This window comes from Empidonax traillii, unplaced genomic scaffold (genome assembly GCF_003031625.1).
Source record: "Empidonax traillii isolate 1590-97213 ecotype Southwest subspecies unplaced genomic scaffold, ASM303162v1 scaffold178:size2223814, whole genome shotgun sequence".
Lineage (NCBI taxonomy): Eukaryota > Metazoa > Chordata > Aves > Passeriformes > Tyrannidae > Empidonax > Empidonax traillii.
Window position 1 is genome coordinate 1,573,515 of NW_020955371.1, and position 27,293 is coordinate 1,600,807.

Consider the following 27,293-nt stretch of genomic DNA (forward strand, 5'->3'; position numbering starts at 1 on the left):
TATATATGGGATGATCTGACACAGCTTGGCAAGGCTGTTCTGTCTGGCACTGGCTGGGTGCTGCCTTTCATACATAACAGCACATGGGATTTGCCCCCTTTGTCACACGTAGGTGATGTTCCACAGTTCTACTGCACGCACAGATGTCCAAAATGCACACATTTCATACTGCATTGTAACTATCTCCTGGATCTGAGTTACATGGAGTATTAATTTTGGCTAATTTCACCATTCAGCATCTGCAAATACAGCTGTTCTAGTATGTTAATGGAGAATGTAATACAAGGAACTATTAGAATTTATAAGACATTACAAAAATTTTAGACTTTGCTAATCTGGCTGTAAGCAACCATAAGCATAAAAGTAAATTTCAACTTGCATTTTGAAATGTTTCATTTTATCCACGTTACATTTTCTGGCCCATTACTGGTCCGCAATGGAGACCCCTTCAGTGGATGCAAAGTCCAGAGAGGTAAGATCAGTCTTACCAAACAAGACGACTGAACTAAGCTGCTTCTCCAGGCTTCTGTCTTTCTCACGGGACAGTTCATCTCATCTGCTTTAAGACTTTCTCTGGACTGGCCTGTCTCTCTTCATGAGCTGTATAAGGAGGTAGTTGGCTAGTAGGCAGCTGGTTTTCACCAGAAACCTTACTCGTAGGCAGCTAAAATTAGGTGAGATGAATTCAAGCCTTCGGGCTGCTACGGAGTTGTCTGTATAGGCATTGTCACAGGCATAAATAAGGGCATGAATATTACTTGGGATGCACTGAGATATCTGAGACACCACAAGGGGCTGCTGGATATGAAGAAGTTGTGCCCGTCTGGCTTAGCAACTGGAGACTGCATCTCACTTCTTAATAGACATCAATGTATAGGGAGAGGAATCAGATGCTAAATGAGTAAGTTTGCCTGCTTAGGCATTAGTTGTACTTAGAATTTTAACAGAAAAAGTGGAAGTATGTAGAGTGTTTAAAATGGAGAAGTGAGTAAAGCCAGGAGATTTTATTTGGTCTGGTTTGTTTAGTCTGCTATTTTTACCATATCGTCACATTTCTCAGCACATTCTCAGTAGAAATATTTTCACATTCAATTCTCACATCCCAGATTCCTGCTGAAAAGTGCCAAAGTAACAGCAACCAGCACTGTGTAACATCAGCAGCACAGATATCTGAAAACTAATTCTTAAAAGCAGCACACGTATCATTTTATGATACAAGCCTACATGTGTTGTTAATTAAGAAACACTAAAGTATTTTCTAAAAGGAAAACATAATTTTTAGAAGTCCAGTCAACTTCTTCTTCTTTCTATTTAGACTATTCATCATATAAAGTTATATTCTTCACTGTTTTCCATTTAGCTTTGAAAAATTCATAAAGCAGTTTCTTTGTTAATTTTTACTGTGTTGAGGAGCCAGCTGGGATTGGAATATATTTATTAGCCTCCTAATAGATGATCATTTAATCTAATAGCCATTCATTAACAAACTGTTGCTAATATGTGCATTTATTTATAACCAACATATTTTTCAATATTTATGCTATGAAATGTCAACATTTCTGAGCTAATTTACAATGAGAGTCATCTAAATATTTATTTAATAATTTATTTTCTTTCTATATATAGGGTAACATTTACTATGTAATAATTTGACTAACTGAAGAAAAAAAATTTCTACTGGACCTGGATTACTAATATTACACAAAGAGCTAAGATCTATAGGCTATATTAATAACAGGATAATACAGCATCTTTCCTACAACAAGTTTGATCCCTATTCTCGTATTTCAGGTGGGCTGCAAGGCAATTTTGGTATTTTTCCAGTATGGTGTCATGGCAAACTTTTACTGGCTCTTAGTTGAAGGACTTTACCTCCACATCCTCCTTGTGCTAATATTCTCCCCCAACAGACACTTCACAGTCTACCTGCTGATAGGATGGGGTAAGAACTTAAATCTCATCCAAGAATGTTTTTTTTTTGTCTATATGTATGTAATATTCAGGTTCAATATTCATCCCAAGGCAATCCTGCTGTTTCTCTTGGGTAACTCCTCAGACTCCCAAGTTCCTCAGTTCAGCTCCAGTCCAGGTCACAGATGGGAGAGAGCAGGTACAAAACTGCTGGAGCATAACTGCTGGCTTCTCCCTGGCACAGCTCTGACCTCTGCCAATCTGCACCATGTCCAGGGGTTACTCAGGATATAGTTTGGTGCAAGGGCTGCCACAAGAAAACACATGGTTCAACATCTCTCTCAGGAGGAAAAATAAAATTTAGCTGCAAAGCCATGAGCTATGCTACACTACTTGCCTTTTTGAAAAGCTCAGAAATACTGTTCACCTGGTTTTAAATACATGTATTCCTTTCACTAAAAGAAAGTGCAATGATATATGTATGTGGAGCACTTTAAAGCTTCCAGTAATAGTTGGTCATAAAACATTTAGACGTTGCTGGGAAATGGGAATAAACCAGTATGTGGACAAGGTTCCTTATGAAATGATTTATACTTTGATTTTATATTGCAGTCCTTGGAAGTGCATTGATAATGCATAACTTGTATCTGTCTCCCTGTAAGTCACTCTGAAAGCTTGCAAGAAACCTAAGAAGGGCATGGGGTTTGTGTATTGTCATTATGGCTGCATTTTGTAAGAAATAAATCCACTTTCCTGCAGCCTTTGTTTGTAATACACCATGTAGCTAGCCAGATGTGCCTCTCCCTCCACTCAGTGCTCTGTTTATACATGCTGTGTATTTGTGGAATAATTGATTTCTAGCAGGCTGAACTTTTTGTTTAGTGAACTTGCATTTTTGTGATCATGCTCTTTGGCATTTTTCAGGAATTCCTACCATATTCATTATTACATGGACAGTGACACGGATCATTTTGGAGGACACTGGGTAAGTGCTTGTGGGAGAGAAAGCTTAAAGCCTCCCCCTGTGCCAGTACAATCCTTGCCTTGAATACAATGTTCTTCACACAAAGGTGGATTGCTGTTCTGAAGGGGATGAGCACAGAACTGACATTTCAGAGATGGCAACAAAGGGACGGGTGTTTGGGAGCTCTTCAGTGTGGGTTTATTTGAAAAACTCAAAAGGGCAGAGAGGCAGAGATAGGTTAGGATTAATGTAACCCCTTGACACCCCCATTTAAAGCTGTATACTTAGGAAATCAAAGCAATAATATTTAAAATGGCAGTGGGGGTCCTTGTGTTCAGTGGTGCAATACAGTGCAGTGAGGCACTGGGTGTTCTAAATTTGCTAACTAGCAACTCGAAAGGTTGGTGTCTAGATAACTTCATGTATATCTCAACTACATTCCCAGAAGTGAAGTGATGTGATGTAAACTTACGTAAGCAAGTGATGTGATGTAAACTTACGTTTGCAATCATGCAAATCTCTAGCTAACTCAAGCTAGGTCTGGATCCTGTCATGGGAAGGGGAACTGAGATAAGAATTTTGTAGGAAGATCAGACTTGATGCTCCTGCTGGCCCCTAAGAATGGGAGAGCATTCCTAGGTGGTGAGTCAGACAGTTTTCACAGTGATGTTTTGCCAGACTAATATTTTGCAATTGATTCTGTAATTAAACTGAAAAAACATGTCCTACATAATTTCAAGCTTCTCTTTGCAAGATCTCTAACATATAAACCAAGGGCAAACTCCTTTTTCTTTTGTCATTATGATTACAGAGGAACTCTGAAGGGTAATAAATCTTTAATATGACTAACCTTTCAGAGTACTATGAGTATTTGGATCAAAAGTGTTTAGCCCACAGTGAAAATTAAATATTCAGTTTTTCAGATGAAGCTTCAGGTTCAGTCTCACATTTTCAGAAAGTGGTTCTAACCATCTGTAACCTAAATATCCCACAAGAAATTATGTCATTTCAGTTGTACCCGTAAGTTTCTTTAGATCTTCCTGCTACCCAGAAGCCAGAGTTAAATGCATATTGGAAAAGTGTCCTTACACAAAGTGAAACTGAGCTTGGTGTCTTCAAGGGCCAATGTCCTCCACGATGTCTAATGGTATAACCCAGTGTGCCTGATGTTTTAGCTGAGTTCATAGAACTGTAGGACGGTTTGGGTTGGAAGGGACCTTCAAGGCCATCTAGTTTCAACTCCCCCTGCCATGGGCCCACTGGACTGGGTTTCATCCAGTCTGACCTTAACACCTCCAGGGATGGAGCATCCACAATTTCTCTGAGCAACCTATTCCAGTGCCTTGATGCCCTCAGAGTAATGCACCTTGATACTGTGTCCAGTTCTGGGCCCATCACTTGAAGAAAGACATTGAGGTGCCAGAGCATGTCCGGAGAAGGGTAATGAAACTGGTGAAGGATCTAGAGAGTAAGTCCTATGAGGAGCATTTGAGGGAGCTGGCGGTGTTTAATCTGGAGGAAAGGAGGGTCAGGAGAGACCTTATTGCTCTCTACAACTCCCTGAAAGGAGTTTGTAGGCAGGTCAGGGGTGATCTCCCCTCACAGGTAACAAGCAATAGGACGAGAAGGACATAGTCTCAAGCTGCACCAGGGGAGGTTCAGATTAGACATGAGGGAGAATTTCTTCATAGAAAGGGTTTTCAAGCATTTGAATGAACTGCCCAGGGAGGTGGTGGAGTCACCATCCCTGGAGATGTTCAAGAAATGACTGAATGTGGCACTCAGTGCTATGATCTAGTTGAAAAGGTGGTGATCCATCAAAGGTTGGACTCGATGATCTTGGAGGTCTTTTCCAACCTAAGTGATTCTCCAATTCTGTGAATAACGGATTTCTTCTTAACATCTAAATCTCTCCTCTTTTGTTTTAAAACCATTACCCCTTGTCCTATGACTACATGCTCTGGTAAAAGGTTGCTCTCCCTGGTCCCTCTCTTTTAAAAGCCACCCTTCAGTTCTAAAAGCTCACAATGAGGTCTCTCCAGAGCCTTTTCTTCTCCAGGCTGAACAGAGAGAGGTACTTCAGCTCTCTGAACATCTTCATGATCTCCTCTAGATCAACTCTAACAGGTCCACATCTCTCTTATGCTGAGGACTCCACACCTGGCTGCAGTGTTTCAAGTGGGGGAATGGAGTTTGCATATTAAAACAAGAAATAAAGTTAAAAGCAGGAAATTATTGAATGCCAAATTCTAGGCTAGAACAGGCATAATTTTAGTGTGATTTCACTTGCATATAAGAAATAATTCTCTTTGTAGGTCTTGCTTGCCAGATGATATTAATGTCAACATCTTTTTCCCTCTGTTTTTTTTTGTAGTTGCTGGGATACAAATGAGCATGGTGGTCCCTGGTGGGTTATACGAATACCAATTTTAATTTCTATTATAGTAAGTAAACTTTGAAGTGTGAATTATAGATCTGTTCAGCATTCTGCAGCGCATATAGCCATTATTCTTTACTGCTAATTACAAATAGGCAAGAATTCTGCTTTAATGAAAAGAAATTGTGCTGTAGGAGAAATGTTAAACAGATGCCAAGGCCATTAAAATTTGTTGCCTTCAAAATTTATCTGCCTTCTATTAAATGAGCAGTTGCTTTTATTTGTATGTTGTTCTTTCTTTAGCATCTCTCCTGTTTATGAGCCTGGAGGAAGCAAAAATCTAATTATACTTTTCAATGAATTGCAGATTTGATTTTGTGTGTAAATAGATAGTCCAGCAATTGAGAATCTGATATTATTGCAGTCATAAAAAACTGTGGCTGTGTATATCTTTCTTTAAATGGTAGCCTACTGAAATATATATTGAACATGAAGTATTTTGCAAAATAATACCTTTTGAGAAAGTTTCACAGGGCTTTTCCTGTGTGGAGCTCATTAGAATTACTGGGGTAGTATAATGATATTCCTGTTCAGTTTAATGATTGTGTAATTAACTTTGGGCATAATATATTATGAATACATGTCTATTTCTGAAAACAACCAGAGGGCACATTGATATATTTTAGGTATACTTGCCTCATTTTTAACATCGTAGGCAGTAAAACTAGCGGTTTATTAGATTACACAAGATTTCAAAAGTTCACATTACTCTTGGGCTTGTCTTTGAACCTGTGCCTGCTGAAAATCCTTTTGAGAGAACTTCCTATCACCTTTATCAGAGTGAATTCTGCAGTTTAAAGAGAAAGCAGAGTAGGGATATGTGTGAAATAACATAAGGTAAGGACTCACAGAAAAGTATTTTATGTTATGAAGAAATGGATGTTCAACAGCATGGAGAGAATACCTGTACCACAGAGGAGCTGGAAAGTGAGGTATGATCCAGAGTGAAGAAAATATGCAGAAAGATAAAAGCAAAACAAACCACGTGGTGTTTACAGAAAGATGAAAGCCTGCTTGTTCTCTGGATGCTCAGTTTAAAGAGCAATCTGGTAAAGAACTGAGACTTCGCGTGCCAGAAAGCAGCACTTCTCCAGAGGAGACCTAGACCTGGAAAGGGAAGTTACGCCAGAGCAGGCTGGCAGGCCTGAACTGAGGATGGATCTTAGCAAAGACTGGGGAATGACTTTGGAATTAAATCAGCTAAAGTCCAATCTATCCAACAGTACTGTGAGAGCCAGCTCTGGTACCATTTTGCAATGTAGCAATGGCTCCAGTTAATTCCCTGACATCTCCTGATGACACTTTTGGCTTCAGAACATTTAATTTTGGCAGACTTTCATGCTTCATGCTGTACCCACTTCAGAGTTATCAGTTGGGGGTGACTATTCCAAGTTAATGTGCTCTTACCCACATTCTCCATTCAGCAAATGCCCCCACAGCTGCCTTCTCCATAGTTCCATTCCCATAAACTGCTCTCCTTAGGGAAGGAGCAGTGTTTGTGTGGAGATGGTACTTCTGTCCCATCAAAGTAACTATGTTTTCTTTATTATCTCACATTGCAGGTAGGGTAAGAGACTAAACAGAAAGAAAGAAGCAACATGAAGCCTTTTTAAATGATACATGCTCACACAATGTGTTTAAGCTCAAAAACATTGTCAGAAGTAGAACAGGGTATAAGCAGCATCTTGCTGTTACTCCACTAAAGAGCCATCATTTGTCTGTCTTGTAGTTTTTCTACATTCACATTAATTTCTCATGTTCTTATTCTTAGATCTTCATTGAATACTATTCGTATTCTATGTTATTTAAAGGCATTACGCTCAAATGACTAAAAAGCTACAACACTAAAATTCCTGGGCACTACTTGTTTCATATTTTATTGAAAAATACTCTTCTAAATCATGTACATGCTTCAAAGGATTTTTAAAAACTACGAACTCAATGAAATCCTAGGGAAATTAATTTCGTCCACTGTAATAAGTCAGTGGAAGTTGCCCCTGTTAGACTTTAATATCCAGTTTCAGTTAGCTGGATTTGCAAGCTCAGTAGTGCCAAGGACTACAGTCTCCAAACAAGAATGTAAGCTTTTCATTAATCCAAAATTGTGCTTATAGACAGTAAAGAATATGTTCGAAAAAAAGAATGTAATACATGAATGTCAGTCAAGAATGTGAGTCATCTGAGTGCAGTTCTGCAGCTGATGTGATACCTCAGAAACCAAGGGGATAACAGATTATTCGGTTACACTAGAAACTAGGGATGCCTGTGAAGAACAAGAAATTATTCTGTCATTCCCTTTGTAAATACAGAATAAAGATTTTTTTTCTTCTCCTATTTTATGACTAACAAATAAAATGAAAACTCTCTCCTTGTCCACTAATACTGGCTCCTGTACATATGACAAATTATATATTCCTTGGAGTGTGCACTCTGATGCAATAAGTCTGTAGATACAATCTGCAATAACAAACTTCTCCCTGTTACCTTTATAGGAAACATGCATCAAAGAAACAATCTAAGTAATCATGTGCCTGAAAAACATATGTTAAGCTCAGCAAAAGCCAGCATTTTCTAATATTTCTTTCTTATTCTTCTTAAAAAAAACACAAAAACAAAAACAAAAAAACACAAAACCAACAAAAACAAACAAAGAAACAAACAAACAAAAAACCACCAAAAGCTAGACATAATTTTCCCAAATTTTTATTTCATCTCTGTCTGTTCCTATCATTTCCCTTCACCTGTCATTTCAAACTAAATGTTAAGTACAGTAAGACATGTATTGGTTTGATTGTGGTTTTTTTATTAACATCCCAAATTGAAAAAGTTGTGCCAGAGAAGACACAGAAACTCACTGAACTTGAAAAGCTTACAGCCAAATTGTTAGGACTGGAGAAAGGAAAGTTCCACTGATACATCGAGATAGAGATTTATAGCAGTGAGACAGGCACTGTCTGGTTGGGTACCCCACCTCTAGATTTTGGGCTTCAGGATGAAGTCAGTTTAAAACAATAAAATTCTCATTTTCACAGTGATAGAAATTTTTCTCTAAATTAATTTGTTCTGAGATGTGTCCATTTGATGCAGCTGTTTTCATAGCTGTACCTGTAGTTAAATAAAATGTGAAATAAAATAATATTACCGTTCTGCATTAGAGGGCTATCATGAGAATTGGACTGCAGGGATTCAGTTGAGTGTTGGACTACATGATCTTCAGAGTGCCCTTCCAACTCTGACTATTCTATGATTCCTTCAGTCATAATGACTGCATCAGTATCCAAGGCAAACAGATACTTGGTAGAGTAGGTAGATGAGCTGTGTAACAATCTTCTCTTCCCCTAATTCAGACAGAAAATACTGAAAGGCAAGATAAGGGGCAAGAGAGGTCCAAAACTCTCTCTGGGGTTCTGGTTGTGAATCCACGTGACAATTTAGGACAGCGCTTGACTGCAGCAAATCACATGCAGTGTCACATTCCTGCAAATCCTGCAAATTCCATCACAAATCACATTCCTGCTAGAAAACTTGTCTTCACCTCCACTTTTGGAAAGAGGGTATTTCTGACAGCTGGGGCTTTCAGAGACTTTTGCCAGCCCGACCAGAACCAGTGGGCATGCAGAGGTGCTCTGACACGACAAACCAAGTGCGGTCCAAAATAGGTTGGACAGTGCAGAGCTTGATTTGTTCTGGTGGGAGTTCCACAACTTATTCTTGAGTTGACTTGTCTGACTTGATAAACATTTCTTTGTGCTGCATATTGAGTGGAGAAGTCAGAAATCACCATTACATTTGTTTTCTTTGCAGGTGAATTTTATACTTTTCATTAGTATTATAAGAATCTTACTGCAGAAGTTAAGATCTCCAGATGTTGGAGGAAATGACCAATCACAGTACAAGTGAGTCATATTTTCAGATATTATAAACAGAATTAAAATAATCTCTATAAGGTTTCATCTGTTGAAATATTCTAACAACTGCTGTGATATTGTAATTACATTTAATTTAGAACTGCTTTAAGTATGGTTTAAGAAAGGTTATCAGTATGCTGAAATAGAGAATATATTTTTTTCAAACAATAAATTGAATAAAAAATATTCACTTTCATAAAGACCAACAAGCTATTCTTGATTTTGAGTTTAATCCATAAGTGAATAGGCTGATGTAAAATATATGGAGAGTATTATCTTTCTTTTGATATATAAATATTTAATTTTGACATAACAAAAGTTTCAAGTTCAAAACATTTTTCTTCTAGCTCCCTAAAAACTTTTTTAATTTTTCATTTCTAAAATACTTTTTTTGTAATATTTACTTACATTTTAAGAGCTGAAAAGAAGTTATATTGTTCCCAGAAAGTTAAAAGTTAAGCATAATGTTTGATAGTGATTTAAAATACCATCTGTATTTTTCTATAGGAAAACAGTTGTGTCTGATTTAGATCAATTTCGTTTGTGTTTAGACTTCTTTTGCGTTTTAGTTTGAACATCAAATCCTAACGTCTCTTGTTTCCACAACTTTAAAATCAGGGAATTTCGGGGAAAATTCAAATACATTGCTAACATTGATTTTGTTTTTTATTCTCTTGTTGTATCAGTTATTGTTGTTTATTAGTACCTGCTGGATACTGTAATCCACAATCAAGGGTCTGTGGTAGTAGGTCTTATTTTAAAGCCCAGATATAGTCACTGAGTTTGATGTTTCAGGATGTCAATATGATGCTTCAGTGACAAAACCTAACATGAACACTGAAAATTCAAAACCATGCAAGTGGCCTTTGAAAATATGTTCCTCAGTAACACCTTTTCTTTATTTAAAAAATACAGAATTCCTGTCCTAAAAGCTGATAAAACATGGGGTGCTGAAGTAAAGAATAACTTTAAAGCCAAGAGAAATAGAACCTTACATCTTTTGTAAAAAAATGTGGCACAATTGGTGCAAAAAATGAATATCTGACGGACCACAGAAAAATCAACATGACTAGACTGACTTTCAGTTCTGTAATTTTCCACAGTTTTCTATAGCACTTTATAAGATGAAATGTTCTTACTAATAACAACCTTGTCCTTTACTATTCAGTCCTGTGAATTCTTGGCTGTTAGCATTTGATTTCCTGGTTAAGTTCAGATTGTGTGGTCTTGAGCTGATACCCATGGAAAAGTAGATTAACCTCCTCAAGAGAGAGTGCATCTACAGAGCAAATTAAAGGTCTGGAAAGCTCGTTCTTAAAATTGCAAATGCATTTTCCTAAAATGCAGAGAAGAATAAGGCTATTTTGTCTCTCCCTTTCCTTCACTGAAATGTAAGTGCGCTATAGAGAAAGCAACATCAGCTAGACAAAAATCATTGAAACAACAATGGAGTGAAACACGAATCTAAAATGTATACCACTCATTCAAGTCAGCATTTTTCTTCCCTTCTTCTGAACCTGCTTGTACCTGGTTCCATCTTTTTTTTTTTTTTTTGCTCACTTTACTTTTGCAGTGGATAAGGTTAAGTTCAAATAAAATCAGTTTTCCATTTGACTTGGGAAACCAGGAAATTTGCTGCCAGTGTCATTTCCTCCAGCTGTAAATTAATTTCTTCTGCTAAGGAAATCCTTTTTGTCCCACTTACTGGTGGCATCTTTAGATGTGAGGGTTTTACTATTCTTGAGAAACTGCTGTCAGAACTGATCATTTCCACATAAACAGATGCAGCCTCTGGGACATTATGAACAAAGGAAGACCATGAAGACTGACACAGAAAAAAATGAAACTGCTTGAAATACCTTGAATTTTCTGTTAAAATACGTGAATTCACAACAGCAGCCTTTCAATGTTGAATCAAGTTATATTCATCAAGACACTGATGATATATGGAACTCAGCATCGTAACTTCTTGAATTTTATCTGATACCAGACATCCATAATCGTGCATGACTGGCCGTGTATAATATATAAAACTGACATTGTTAGAGTGAAGTAAGTGACAGATAAGATATAATTAGCAATTCATCATTTCAATAGTTTCACAGGCAATTTGTCAGAGCTGCTCTGCTTAGTAATTTAAAGTTCTCCTTCCTTAACTTCCATAGTGTCTTCTGCTAAAATGTGTTATGTAGTTGCCAACACTGAAAATTAGTTAATGGTATATGCTTAAAACCACCAGTAAGGCAATGATATTTTAGCACTTGTGGGTAAATCTGAAGTTGCTCATGAAAATCTCACAGCTGAGATTATTCGGGATTACATTTCCTGGGTATTGTTCACATGTTGTGCATGTGCAATGTACAAACTTACCATAAAGTTGCACATTTAAAAAAAAAATTAACAGCAATTAACTTCAAAAGAGAGATGTTACCTTCCATACATGAGGATTTGTCAGTATGACTTTGCAGGAAGGCATCATTCTTTTCACCTCTGAACTTTTTGCGCCAAGTGAAAAATATCTCAAGAGGTTTGATGTCAGCTCATAACACTTTGTTGAACGTGGTCCTGCAGAATAATGCAGTAAATCCCACACCCAAAAAACGTGCCATGGAGCCAGGTGTAGAGGTTGCTGTTAGTCAAACAACCACAGCAGAAGATGGGTCCTACACCCTCTGCTGTACAGAGGGCACCTGGAAAAGGGACTAATGGTTTAGAGAGGCCCTTCAGCCTTTCACCAGCTTTTGGAAGAGTGCAGGAGTCAGCAAGATCAAATATATTATGGACTTTGACATGTCAGTTTGTGAGGTGACTGTGGGACTAATCTCATAGCACACCCGAGAGGAAAACAATTTCTAATAAATTATTCTTACTGTTTATTAATCTGAAGTCATACGAGATGTAAGTAAACCACATTGCATCATATTCTTATCCCAGTAAAACAAGAGCTTATCATTAAATTTCAGCTTTTTCTCTTTTATTTGCCCAGGAGACTTGCAAAATCCACGTTGTTGCTTATTCCGTTATTTGGAGTTCACTACACAGTGTTTGCTCTGTTCCCTGACCGCAGTTCCAATAATTATAAAATAATCTTTGAGCTGTGTTTGGGATCTTTTCAGGTAAATTTTACAGTTTTTATTCAAAAGAAGCTTTATTGCCCTAGGTTTGCAGTGCCTACTAACTGAGAAATATTGTCTCTTTCCAGGGGTTGATTGTCGCAGTCCTGTATTGTTTTTTGAACAGTGAAGTAAGTCTCACCTTTCCTACTGAGAATGTTAAATGTTGTTTTCAGTAAATATATAAGTGCCCCTATAATTCTACTTTGATACATGGAGCTGTTTTAGATGTTTGCATTTGTATTTATAGAATCTATATATGACAATTCTGATGCAATAGGAGAAATCAGTGTATTTGGGCAAAGAGTTTTACGAACTGTTTACATCTAATTCCTTGCAAACTAGGTGAGGTCTAGGTGTTATCTGTTATTTAACGTGATCTAATCCAGCTCTATTAGAAGCAACGTGGACTCTGCAAGTGAGGTGCAACAATTGTAGAAATTTAACCAAAACTTGAAACACCATTTATTGAGTATTATGGGGAAATCTTCTGACAGCATCTAACCCCTAGATCAGCAGCAGATTTTTCAGAAATATTAAGCATGTGGCAGCTTTCCTAATCTCAACTGAGAAGGATACAAGGAATTCTTTTTGATGTCAGCCACCAGTCAGTACCTGACAGGAAGAAAACACCTGCCTGCACAGGGAATTGCCATTCAGCTCTCCTGAGTGCTATTCTAATCTATTCTAACCATGAGATGCCTGATTTTGGGGATAATCATTTGATTCTATGCTTTAAGGACATGTGATTAATAGCTAGATACCAAAAGCTAATGTTGCTGCACAAGTGATACAAAACTGATTTTGAAAGTGGCCTAGGGGAATCTCCTCACAGTGTAGATACAATCTTCAGCTGTGTAATCTTTGTAAAAAGTGATTTTATACTCTAGAGGGAAGGGATACCATCCAGAGGGACCACCACAGGCTTGTGGAGTGGGCCCATGGGATAAGTGCAAGGCCCTGGCTGTGTGATGAAGGGATTGAGAGGAGTCCGGACTTGGAGATACTGGGGGATGGAAAATGGGACATGAGCTGGCATCGTGCACTTGCAGCCCAGAAAGCCAACTATATTCTGCATCAAAAGAGGCATGGCCAGCAGGCTGGGAGAGATGACTTTCATCAGTACAAAGAAGACATGGACCTGCTGGAGTGAGTCCAGAGGAGGGCCACAAAAATCTTCAGCAGGCTTGAATACCTCTCCTATGAAGACAGGCTGAGGGAGCAGGGATTGTTCAGCCTGGAGAAGAGAAGACTCTGGGGAGACTTTATGGGAGCCTTCAAGTACCTACAGAGGTTATTATAAAGAAGAGGGTGAAAGACTTTTTAGCAGGGCCTGTAGTGACAGGACAAGGGGTAACAATTTTAAACTGAAATGTGGTGGATTTAGATTGCATAGGAGGAAGAAATCTTTTCCCTGAGGGTGGTGGAGATACTGGAACAGGGATGCCCCATTGCTGGACATATTCAAGGCCAGTTTGGATGGGGCTTGGAGCAACTTGGTCTAGTGAAGGGTTTCCCTGCCCATGTCAGGGGTTTGGGACGAGGTGAACTTTAAGGTCCCTTCCAACCCAAACCATTCAATGATTCTACTCCTGGAGGTCCTTATTTGACTGCCAATACATGGGGAAAAGTTCCTTGAATAAAGAATATTTTCAGCTCATATTGTGCATTTTCTTTTTAACACAGGTGCAGGGGGAGCTGAAGAGAAAATGGCGTAGTTTGTGTTGGAAGCAGACAGCAGGACGGGATTACAGACTGCACAGCTCTTCGATTTCTCGAAACGGATCAGAAAGTGTTTCTCAGCTCCACCGGAATTCAAGGGCTCACTCATTCATGCAGACAGAGACCACCATGATATAAATGAGCTAGGTCCCTCAAAACGTGAAAAACTGTGGAATATATCATTCATTATGCAGCTTGATGTGACATTTTATAAAATGTACAGTTTAGTGCTTTGCTTTTCTACATGTTGGTAGTTGGGAAATTGGTTTGTGCAGCCGACCTGTTAATAACAGAGAAACCTGCCCCATGGATGCTTTCTGTTTTGTTTAAACGGTATTCATATTAATTCTGATGTTCTCTTGCAGTTTACTGGCCGTAGGAATTCAGAAGCTCGTTGTCCATAGTGATCCCTTTACCCTCCAGTGTGGCTCCAAGACTGATGCATGGTATCCTGCTCAGTGCAGACTGCTTTGGCACATGTTGTAAGGTTAAGATGGGAAGCAAGAAAATTTCTTACACTTTGTTTATACTTAAGAAAACATTTATTTCCTTAAGGATAAGGAATTTTTTTTTTTTTAAGTATGGAAAATACAAAAAAAAATAAAGAAATCTAAGACTATAATTAACCACAGTGGGAGTTCAGGGTGCTAATCCAGGAAATCGTGAACATCATTTATACAGAGAGTAAAAGACAGCATTTCTTGGCTAATTATACAAATTTCAGAGATTCTACAGAATTTGATTCTAATCCTGTGGCTACTTTCAGAAGTGCCTAGTTTTAAGTTTAGGTGCAGAAAGTAGGGCTACCTTTGCAGTCCTACAGAAAAGATGACTATAATAATTTTGATAAAAACTTCAGCAATTTCCAGTAGTGATGTTCCAATCACCAGTTGTTCTCTTCTGTTTAACATCAGAGATTTCTGTCTATCTTTCATTAAGCAATTTTCTAAAGAGGTGTTTTATTGCTCAAGCAGCCTCACATAGGAATGACAGCCTTGGATAGCATATTAACTATTGAAAATACCATTTTTATATAGCATTTTCATTAAAATATGTCTCTAGACCTACATAATTGGCAGCTAAAAGAAGGAATATTGCAATGAAGTTACAACTCCTATTTAAGGAATAAAGTAAATTATTTTAATTTTATTTAATTCTTTATCTATCTGAGATGATTTAAAATTTAGTCCTGACCAAATTCTAGACCAAAAAAATGAGGCAGAATCCCTAAAAATTACCATAAAAGGCATAAAGAAGACACTCTTAATAATGCCAAGCCTCTTATGCAGCCTTTTTTTTTTTAAAAAAAAAAAAAAAAAAAAAAAAGATAGAACTCAGAGAGTCGTACAAAAATACACAGAACATTTTCACTCTTTAAAGGAAATAATCCAAATGACGTTTACTTCTCATGTTACTTTTAACTGTGACCACTCTTCATAACGTGGGAATAATACATATTTGCATGAGTGCCTCCATAAAAGCAATTGCCCTTTTATTTCAGACAACAGATTGTATGGAGCTGGTAGAATTTAAGGTCCTGTCCAATAAAGGTAAGAACATCATCAAGGGCATGTCTTGGCAGGAATATATGTAAATTTTTGGAAATATTACTAGCACTGGAAATATTATCAGCAGCTGTCAAAGTGTCCCTACAGCTCTGATTTAATCTAGCTATTTATCAGTCAAACACAATTTATTTTCATGGGATTACCCCAGAGAAATACGAAGTTTTGTCGGACCAAAGACAGAAAAGGCCTCATGTTTCTCACGAGTTCTGAAGAACAGGTAATGTAGTAAAAGTTTCATGGCACCAGCCTTTACCCAGGATCCTCTGAGTTTAAAAAACCCCACTTGATGAACTGCCGCTTTGCCAAACCTGACTTTAAAGAAGCTATTAATCACCTCCAGTCATTCATAGTGTTTTTTGCTGTCAATTGGTGAAGAAGCCGTGAGATTCTAGCTGGAAATGGGCTGCGCAAAGGCAGTCCCATGACGGTCTAAAGATACACCCTTACTATATATTTAAACTAAATATAATCCCAAAGGCTTTAGACTCAGAAACCATTGCTAGACTTCAGTAATTTTCCTGGATCTCTGAACAACCTTATCACAAACTCTTAATCGCAAATATATTAAGATCCATTGGAACTTCAGGGGTTGCTTCCATACCTAAATTAAACATATCTGTACACTTTAGGCTTCTTTGTCTGAAGTGACGTTGTGGCTGCCCAGCTCCCTGAGGTGTGATGTGCAGGATGTTCTTTTTTCCCCAGATTTCAAGGGTAGAACAGCACATGTGACAAGCATTCAAACACGCTCATCTTTTTGCTCCAGTGAGGTTATATGAGTGAGTTGACACTTAGACAGAATGATGGTGCAGAAACAGGGGTTTCAAGCAATCATTTCCATCAGTCTGTTCTGCATGAAGCATCACCAATTATACGTGTTTATAACACATTGTATCCTAGAGAAAACCATCTTTGTTCTAATTAGATGAGTATGGAGAAAATCTGCATTTTAATTATTTCTGGATTATAAAACAGAAAAGCCTTAATAAGAAAACACATTCTAAGTTGCAACAAAACAGTATTGCGTCCTTTAACAGGTTGCAGATCCATTTGGACTTGATTCTACTTTTCACGTAGGGTGTAATGCCATATGAGATGAGTTTCAACAGTGGGAGAGCATAGATGGTATCACTAAGTTTGTAAAGGACTATATGGATGAGCAAAGAATGGCACACAGGGGAGAGAGGTGCTGCAGACATTTTCCTTTCCCACCAGTGAAAGTTACAGGACTTTGTAAAGCCTCATCCCTCTATTGATAACCTAAATACAGAAAAGATGCTTTCTGAGAGACAGTTTAACTTCAGAGTGCTTTGTGGAAGCATTTTCATGCCAGTAAAGGCCCAGAGTGCACTGGGTTCACTTGTTTTTACTCTCCACAAATTTCTGATTTCCAAACAATTTTATGCGAAGTCACAGCATCAACCCTATCATCACCTGTTTGACTTTCAGCTGCCTTTTCATGCCCAGCTACACATCATATTGAAATGTATGTAAAAGGTGCAGAGCAGTTTGAGAAATCTAGAACTTGTTAAGTATTTTACATCTTTAAAACACCCAGCACAAGATAACTTCTCACAGCTTTGTCTTTCACTGCGTTTTGCACAGGAGTATGGAACCAAATACTCTTATTCTGTGCTATGGTGACTCTTAAGAGTCAAAAGAACAATGCAAGGAAACATCACTTGGCCTTCTGTCATCCCCAAATCTAGATCTTGCTCATTTTCAGAAGCATCAGGGGAGGAAGCAGAGGCTGTGAACAAGAATATCCTTTCTCTGCACAGCCTTGGCACATAGTTTTCCTTCCTTTGTTTATTCCTTTTCCTCCTTTCTCCCTTTTGCTGTCTGCATGAGGGTCCAAGCTGAGTTGTAAAGTCTTCAGAGCAGGAAACCTGGGGTTTTTTTGTCCCCTCTGAAAAGCCAGTAGCACTCCTCATAGTTCTGAACAAGGATGATAATACAGCTCACTCTCTGGTACTGTGGTTAACTGCACTTTACCTTCCTTGGAAGCACCACTCATTATGGGTGATTTCTGTCAGCATTAACTGCTGCTGGTGCCTGAGGAGCACAGCAACAGTTTGCTCTCTAGTTACTAACCATGATAAAAATCTAAATATAAAACATTGACTTTAGTTTTCCTCTGCTGAGTCTGTTTCAACCAGGTGCTCCATAAATGCAGGTGAAATTCATCTGCCATGGTTTCAGTATCTAAAAGCTGGACATTTGTCTCTGAGCTAAAGATTCCTTTTAAGTGCCTTCCATAGTCATCTTAGGGAAATAGGCACTAGTTGAAGATTATTCATTCCATATTCAGCTGGGCATCTAAGGCAGGTAAGCTGGATCACCTTTTTTTCTGTTTCTACTATAATGAGCCCAGGGCATCTGGCTAGTACTTAATCACTCTACATCTAAAACGAGGCAAGATGATTCTCTCCCGAAGAGATCATTCAGTTGTTTGGATAATAGTGCCCAGATACTCCTTTTTAAGCCATTAACTTGGGTTGGCCAAAGTTATCCTCCAAGAAATGTGCAGTGTAATTCAAAATTTCAGGCAACGGAAGATCCCACCAGCAGTGCTGGTTTTCATGAAATTTTAAGAATTTGACATCTTTAGGAAGTGCTCTGTGCTGGAGTGCATGAGAGCCCAACACACTGCCCCTGAAGGGCATGGTGATGGGTCCTGGGGGTAGCCAGCTGAAGAACTACCCAGTTTAAGCATGTATTGGGACAGCTCTGCAGCAGCAGTAGCTAAATGGCAGTGAATATCATTACAAAAAACTTTCTATGGTCAAGCTGGAGGCAGCCCATCCCATTCAAAAGCACCTGCCTCATGTGGCGATTCAGTCCAGACAGCTTCCCTTTGCCTTTAACCTAGTGAAAGGGAAAGCAGCAGACACAGACCCTTAGCAAACCAGAGACTGTCTGGGATAGATTAATGAAATAAAGCATTGGCAGGTGCATGTGTCACACACTCTGTGTGTAATGACTGAGATGAATCATTTGCCTCCTATTTTTGTAAGTTCTAAAAAACATCTTCTGTTGACTGAGAATTTACCCAGTTCGGCAAAGCAATCGGGGGTAAAGTCCAAATTCACATAATACGGATTTTTTTCAGACGACCCTAATGGAAAATCAAGGACTAAATATATTTGATATAAAGGAAGAACCAGCAAGTAACCTGCAGAGAAATCTGCTGTGTGTAGGAGGGTTATTGTCCAAGCAGTTACTGTCCATGCATAGTCATACAGGAAATACTCTCACTAACAAAAGTACCTTCATGTTACCATGAGTGCCTATACAAGCCCTGGACTGTCAGTACTACCCTGACATGACCAAATAGCAGAAGTTTGTATGCAGTGCTATTCTACTGATGGAAAAAAAAAATTAAATAAGGTGTTCTAACACGTATGTTACAAGAGTACATCAGGATAACATTTAAAAGGAGCATTTTGTAGTATGGTTTAAGCACTCTGTGTTGAATCTGCTTCTGCCCAGTGATAACAGTATATAGTTCAATCTAAGTCAGTAACATTTCCATTGTCAGCTAGAACAGTGACTGAAATGTCCCAACCCCCTCTATTGCCCTAAGCACTGTAATAAGTTTATGATAACCTGCAGCTTTTTTTGTCATGGTACATTAGTATTACTTTGCAATTCTCTTTTGTCGTCTTTGTTGATACCTTTTTAGCTGTCAAGTATGGTAAAAATTAAAAATTATGTAAATGAATGTGATTATTTTTTACAAAATGTACAGACTATGATGTTGTATAGATTAATGTGTGTAAATAGATTTCATACTATAATTCACTATACTTTTCTTCTGGTTTTGCTCTTATTTTATTTTCTGGTTTCAGTTTTTAATGTCACATACCTAACAGCCTTCTCTGAAATGTTATATATAAAGCTGTGAACAAAAAAGTGTTTACATCTTTATGCTATTAGAGATAATAGTTAATAACACCATAATGGATTGAAGAGGAATCAGAGAATAAAACTTTTAAAAGTTTTGCACAAAACTTCTGTTATTTATGTTAAAAAAAATTTTTCTGTAAAAAGATGCAGTTTTCTTATTGACTCAGTGGGTCAGGGCCACGCTGAAGAATGTAGATAAGTTAATATTTCACTTTTTAAGTCAGGAGCTCTAAGACACACATGCTACAGAAAAGGTAAACAGATACTCTACCATGTAATAAGTATCTTCCGGCAACCTAGATGTGCTTACAGGGGCACGAGAATGGCACAAACACAAAGCAGATCCACGTGTTGTGTATGTCAACATCTCTGTGCTCAGCAGCTATTTTTTACTTACTATGGCTTGCTTAAAAATTGATTGCTCAGTTCCCTCTCAGAAGTGCACTTATCTGTCCGACATTACAATATAAGGGAGCTGGAACAAAGGAAAGCTATGAAGTCTCTCCTGTAGAGGCAACACCATATATCACATTTTTCTCTCCTAAAAGTAATGGGAACAGGCACAGGGAAGAGACTGGCAGTGGTGCATTGCTGGTGGGGTCAGAGAGAGGTGAGTACACGTGCAAGAGGACGTGGAACCTCATGGGGCAGTGCCTGCCCCGGCAGCAACATCGAGGAGGGATGTGGACCAGAGAGTCTGTTCCTTTCTGTGTGTATCTGTGTGTCACAGAAGCTACACCACATAGAGGGTTCTTCCAACCCTTTGGGACCAGAGCTCTCATTCTCTCCCACTTTATGTGTGCACTTGTATGAGCTGCATCAGTGTGGACCCTTCTGCAAAGCCCTTCAGTGTCCTCACCCACATGCACGTCCTGTGTTCCTCATTGCTAAAGGGGCATCCCCTGATCACCTTGATGTCTGCAGGTGAGCTGCTCTACAGCTGATGAGTTTAAATGTGCAGGAGAGCCAGGGTGCAGATGAGTAGGGGCATTGGCAAGAGGACTGACTCCCATCAGTTCTGGCAACAGCACCTGCAGGTTTGTATGGCGAGTCTGAGTCCTGTCAAATGCAGAAAATTGATCCCTTGCAGAAGGTCTGGATAGTAGCTAAAGAAAGGGTTATCCCCAGAATAAAAACAAAATTGGTGTGTTGGGGAGGGGGAGAGGAAGGGACCCTGAATTCCAGACACAGCTTAAAGGAGCAAACACTTCTGTGACAACTTCAGCGTGGTCACACCCAGCAGTACTGACTGTGGGAGCCTCTTAGCTCTGTACTCGCAAACACTGGCCCCCAGGAGGTGTGGATATGGCACAAGGCTCTGTTTTCTCTGATTGCATCAATGAGCTTCTAGCTGGGACGTTTGAAAAAAATAAAGGAGATCAGTGGCTGGGATGGTGCAAAAAATCAGAAAGACTGTCTTGCCTTCATCTCTATAAGGGAGCTGAACCAAAGATCTACAGCAGACAGCAAGAGAAAAGCCATTGCAAACTCTGTGTGTGTTCGTGTGGGTAAGTTTGGGTGTGGACTGTAGAATGAGGCTGCTTTTATAGGACATCTTATTTTCCCTTGGCAGTGTGTAAGCCAAATCCCCACCTATCTCCCATTTCCAGCAGTGTTTACAGTGCTATTCCCAGTTGGCATTTAGGTGACAGACAGACAGTCTAAAAGGGGATTTACACAGTGAACAAAGAGGAACAGAGCACTCAATGAGAGGCCAGAGAGCCTGTGCTCAGGAAAAGCAGCCATCTACCCCACAGTCTCGGTCTCCTGCATAAAGGCAGAGTTTTACTGAGGTGACTGACAGGATAAAGGTTATTCCAGTGTGCAAAGGAGGTTCCTTGGGCTGCACAGTGCTATGAGTTAATATAAAGTTCTAAATAATCAGACCCTATGTGTCCGAATGAAACAAAATGCTGTTTGTTAATTTAGTGCTATTATTTATAACAGATTGGTTTTTAGTGTTGTTAACATAGACTGGGACATATTTTGAGCTAGCTGAGTGTTGTTAACATAGACTGGGACATATTTTGAGCTAGCTGATGGGCAATTTAGGTTAGTTACTGGATCAAATAATTTAATAAGTAGGTATATGTTGCATCAAACCATTAGACAACCATGTGTTGTATCAAACTAGTTATAGATTTTTCACACAGGACAAATTAATATTTTTTTCTAGTAGCATCCTACAGAATATAGTCAGTGCCCCAGGATATTCCACTATATATGAATATTGGATTTGGAAGACAACAGAAATTTAAACAAAGAGCTCTGCTTTATGTTGAAGCTCTTCTGTATTTCTGAGCTGGTGCCTTTGTAACTGAGACTGCTTTTCAACACAATCCTGTTAAGCTGTGAAATTCTCTGTTCAGAAAGGCTTTATTTAGCAATAGCCTTTAGCCACTGCTTATCCCTGGTTTCCTGCTTACATTCTTTACCTGCTCCTAATTATTGCCTTGGGCTTTGCCTGCCTATCTCTGTAGGATATGAAAAAATACTCTGCAAATAATGAGGGAATCGGCAAGCAAGTTTATAACTGTATAATTAATAATGGATCCTGACTACTAGGGGACATTTTGTTATACAGAACTGCATTCTTGAGAAGCAATTTGAAAATTAAAATATAATCTGAGTAATACACAAAATTGCGCTGTAGAGGATGATTGTGCCTTAGCCAGGTGATGAATTAGACAATTTAATCATTCCTGTAGATTATAGCTTCTGTTATTCAAACAAAAACCAAAATCATATGGTGTGTTTTAAAAAACACTTAACTTGATCTTATCACTCAACAATAAGAACATGAAGAAAATAACTTTTTCCCTCAAATAGGCAACATCTTTAAAAAATCATTTTCATTTTGCCTATAAACACCATAACATCCTGTTTCTTGGATTAGGGCAATAATTTATCAATTTAGACACTCGAAAGTACCATTTTATCTGGAAACATATGGAGTTAATATTGTTAATAAGCTTCTTAAAAAAATGCTTTCCTTTAAAAGCCGAGCATACCTTGTTTGGGGTATAGCTCTGGTTACCCGTGCTGATGCACCAAACACCGAGAGAGGCTTGAAAGACGGGGGCAATATTAGGATTCTTTTGTCATTTAGGCCTAGTTAATTTCTATCTAACTTTAACCATCTCAGTTAAGTGTTCCATTTGTAATTTACCTTTTTGACTGAATGCAAAGCCAAAAATCCAGCCCAAGTACTGATCCTGCCTCTGGGATGTTCCATGTCCTGCCCCAGGGGAGGCCTTACCTTGTTCCCATAGAGAGCTCGCCAGATCGTGGCAGTGCTGCTGCTCCTCATGCACAATTTCCCCCTCACTGGCAGCCTGAAAGGGCTGTGCTTTAGGCATGTTGAGCTTTTCCCTCTCTTCCCTCTGCTTACAAAATCCTAGTTTAAACGGAGTGATCCCTGGTTTTATTGTCCCACTCCCATGATATTCAGATATTACAACGCTTTGTGGGGTTCACTGCAGTGAAATATTGAATTTATACCTTTGAAACATCTTAGTGAGGAGGGAGAGAGTTTAATTTGAATGGATTAAAGCTGAGTAACAACTGTTCTTGGATGCACGAAAATCAACAGGAGGAGACTTCTATGTTTCTTCTACCTATTAGAATTTACATACAAGAATAAGTCAAATATTGACTGGCATCACATAAACTGGAGCTGGAAGTTAGGAAGTTGTTTGCAATCACTGGTGGAGTGAGGTTTTGAAAAAGTCTCATGGCATGTAAGGAAAATTCCACTTTTAGATTCCTGTTTATATGGCTTAGGGAGAGTAATGTGGTATGAATCTAAACCAGTAAGGGTTTGGATTAGACCTCATGACCCACACACTTATACTTTCTACACTCACATCAGACTATGGGATCTTAACTGCATTAATATGTCCAAAGTTTCAGAAAGAAATAGGGAAAGTTAGAAAAAAAGTTACAAATTATTGCAAATCTGAGAGTTTAGACAGAAGAATTAGTCACAAAAATCATTAGGTTTTTATCTGTTGTCAATTGCTATCATAAAACTTACTATTAATGCTATTTCAGTCACTTATTTCAGCTGTAGATTTAGTCTGATGTGGCTCCATTGTGCCTGGATGAATGGAAACTGCTGTGACGTATATACTTTGAAAGAAATGTGAGCACTACAAAGAGAATTTTAGTCTCAGTTCATCTTCTCCCTCTATTGTGCTCTGTATTCATCCCAAGAGTAGAAAAGTTCTTCCAATTACCTATTCATATACTGATCTGTGAATAGTACAACTGTACTTCTATATATGTTCTCCAAATGTCTGGGCTGAATAGTTTATTTCCTCTGAGTTGTAATTATTCATCTCAGCATTTGGCAATGTTTTCAAGTGGTTTTAACTTTCCTGATTCAGTGTGTCATCACATTTAAAAAATAGAGATTTATTTGGACAATCTGGATACTGAAATATTTGGTTGGCTCATTGGGTGGAAAATGGCTTCTGACCTTCGCAACTAACTTGTAGTCAACTGCTTTAGAACATTTTAAGAATTCAGGTTAATGTAAAGTGATAAAATAGAAGAAAAATGTAAAGAGAACGGATGTGAAGTTGGGGAATAAATTGGGGTCAAAGCTAGGATCTTACTTTGAGGAAATACAATTATACTCCAGAAGGATGGAAGTGGGAAGGGAAGGTTGGTTTGGGGAGGCCATAGGTAGAATGAAGTGGGTGGAAAACGGGTTGTAATAGGAAGCCAAGAGCTCTGCTGAAGATCTCATTTGAGTCAGTCTCTACCTGAGGACCATTTTCGTGATGAACTGTGAATGATCTTCCAAAATATTTTCCACTGTGTATATGTGAAGCTAAACTAGAACCTAAATTTTTAGAAACATGTACTGAATATAAAACCTGAGCAGTTTTACTCCAGTTTTTGCATCTAAGATATACAGTCTGAAAAAAAATCAAGTGTTCAGGTACAATCCACCTGTCACTGATGGTCTACATTTCTCTCCTACTACCCAGAAATTTTACACATTTTTTGATGAGATGAAGGACATTTTTTGCTTTCTGTGTGTGGAAAAATGAAAACTTTTCTGAGTAAATAATTTCTGAGAAAATTTCTGAGTAACTTCTCTGAGAAGCACTGATTGAACTTCTGAGATAGAAAAGGCAAGAGGCTTTCACACCATTAGATCAAGAATGCATTTTCACACCAATAAGCCAATAAGGCAATACATTTGGGAGGTTTTAAATATAAATCATTGTCTCATTACCAAACTTAAACACTCTGGCATTAGCTTTGTCAGCTGATGGATTATATTAGCTGTGATTCACAAAGCCAAAATCAGCAGTGGAAAAATAATATTCTCTATACTTTCATATGGCTTGAAGTATTTCCCCTCTATCAGAGATTTATTTTTATTTAGACCTAGCATAGCTTTATTCTGCGGTTCTCCCAAACCAAAGCACAGCAATTTTGGATCTCATTCTTTCACTGCTGTCCATTTTGTACCTGTTTAATTGCAAATGATTCACTAACAGCGCAATCCCAATAGCCAGTAGGCTGCTAAACATCAAAATATAGCTCAAAACCAGTTAAGTGGAATGCCACTTCTTCAGGATGATTCATTAATTTGCCTTTCAGTTTTCTACTTGAAAATAGTTAACATTTTGTTTCTTTGTTAATACAGCCTAAAGTTTGCCATCTGCCTTTGAGAAGTCATAAATTTCAGACATGCTGAGTCAAATTCCTGCAAGGGAACCTGTGACCTATTCCAGCCTCAACTCTGTCCCTGCTATTCCTGACAGCTTCATTCAATCTGTACACCACGTCCCTCAGCAATAGTCTGAGGCAATCTTAACATGGCAAACAATTTTAACAGGGCAGAAGTCCTGTCAGGGAAGATGTTTGTCCCGAGCTGTGGCTGGTGAAAGACTGATGCTTTGTGTACAATTCTTCCTCAAGTGGGATTCACACGTCATGGTATCATAGTAGTGCTTTGTAGGAAAATAGCTGCTGCTCTAAAACAATTATTCTGCAATATGTTTTAGTTCATCTCCTGCAATGAAAAAAACCCAAAAGCATCTGGACATATATTTACCATAAAGTTTACCATACTGCTTTAAATATTCACATTTTTCACTTCTGTGCTATTGTATCTGCTGGGGGTGTACAAGTGTCGATTTTGTACCAGCTAAGAATATGTGCCCACCTCCTACAAAGAAATCACTTTCTCTCAGGCCCATTCAGGTATCTAGTTGAGCACATTTCAAGTTTTAAACATATATATAAGTCCTAAAACATGAACAGAACTTAAGATGCTGTTTTTGCTGATCATAAACATAGTTTAGAGCATCAGTGCTTGTTCTTCCCTGCTTGTACTTCATGATTTCCATTGTGTAAATTATATATGATCTTGAGAACTCCTTATCAATACTTACCCATCTTATAGCATGTTTGCAACTCATCTTTTGTATCTCCCCAGGACATAGTTTATTCTTTTGCAACACTGTGAATATTTTATGATGTTGTAAATATTTCCCTGTAATTTATGTGGACATGTTTGCTGACAATGGTCTGCACCTTATTATGGTCTCTTGATACATTTTCAGAATCGTTATGGCAGGAGGAAAACAAGATCAGAGCTACAGCTGAGACAAGGCAGTCTTGATACCCCTCAGGGAAGAAAACAGACTGCAACGCTAAGCTAAGAGGGCAAGTGCCAAGGCAGGGAGCTGGAAGACCAAAGCACTTCAACATGCAGCAGAAATGAGCCTTGAACACCCACACTGCCACGGGCAGAGCCAAGGAGATTCCACCAGAGCCTCTCACAGAAGGGTCTGAAACCCTTTCCTAGTGATCTTGGTATTGACATAAATTGACACCTGGCTAGAAGAGCATGAGGGGAGGGCTTGGATCAGCTGCACCAGTGCTAAGGGAGCTCTTTTTGAAGGCTTTAGTTGACTTATTTCAGTGGGTGATTAAAACCACAGCAATCTCATCTGGGCCATTGGACAGCAGTGCAGCCAGTTCTGGGCTTGCAGCATGACCTTCCAGCTGTGGATTCCAGCAGGATCTCTGGCTCACACATCAGAAAGTCTCGCTATCATTGCTCAAGCTTTCTGTTTATCCTTTCACATATCTCCTTGAAAATGTTTGTTTTAAATCCTGTTATGGTATTTCAACTACTGATCTGACACATGGCTTGAGAATATCATGGGAGTTACTTAAATCAAGATGGCTTTTATCATAGTTAATTACCAAGAACTTGAACTTGAGAGATTTGATGTAGCATTAATTGGAATAGTCCTACCAGGCCTATGACTATGTTACAGTGGAAGAAGAGAGCTAAAGTAAATTAAAAACAGTCTCAGATTTTGAGGATACAGGACCAGCCAAGATGCAGATGTCCGGTAGGCCTGATTTTATTTCTTCTTTTCTTGATGAATAATAACTTGGAGCAAGCTTCTAGATGAGTTTCAACTGACAGTAAACAAGTAAAAACACAAGTCCATCTAGGTCCCAGTATCACTTAGCATTCTTGAAAAATCAGCCATTCTAATGTAGATGAGGAATTCAAGCAGAGGAAGGAGCCCATTAGACTTTCCTCGCAACCTCCAAAGCAAACCTATTTTTTAAAACTTAACTGTTATGGATGGACAACAACCATAGTAATCCATAGCACTACTTGTACAGAAGAGTAATTCTGAATGACATTTACATTAATTCCTGTTTCTTTCTACAGACTTGTTTCCCATGCACAGTTTTTTTCATCTTTTTCTCCAC

General features: G+C 38.5%; 1 protein-coding gene across 1 annotated transcript in view; it reads left to right on the top strand.

Annotated features, from left to right (window-relative positions):
- VIPR2 (vasoactive intestinal peptide receptor 2) overlaps window positions 1-15,083 on the top strand; it is a 53,491-nt gene extending 38,408 nt beyond the window's left edge. The window contains exons 7-13 of the mRNA XM_027886148.1: window positions 1,792-1,942; window positions 2,836-2,896; window positions 5,250-5,319; window positions 9,117-9,208; window positions 12,207-12,336; window positions 12,423-12,464; window positions 14,020-15,083. Coding sequence (XP_027741949.1) covers window positions 1,792-1,942; window positions 2,836-2,896; window positions 5,250-5,319; window positions 9,117-9,208; window positions 12,207-12,336; window positions 12,423-12,464; window positions 14,020-14,193 — 720 coding nt within the window. The 3' untranslated portion in view covers window positions 14,194-15,083. The remainder of the gene's footprint in view (window positions 1-1,791; window positions 1,943-2,835; window positions 2,897-5,249; window positions 5,320-9,116; window positions 9,209-12,206; window positions 12,337-12,422; window positions 12,465-14,019) is intronic.
- Window positions 15,084-27,293: the final 12,210 nt, after the last annotated feature.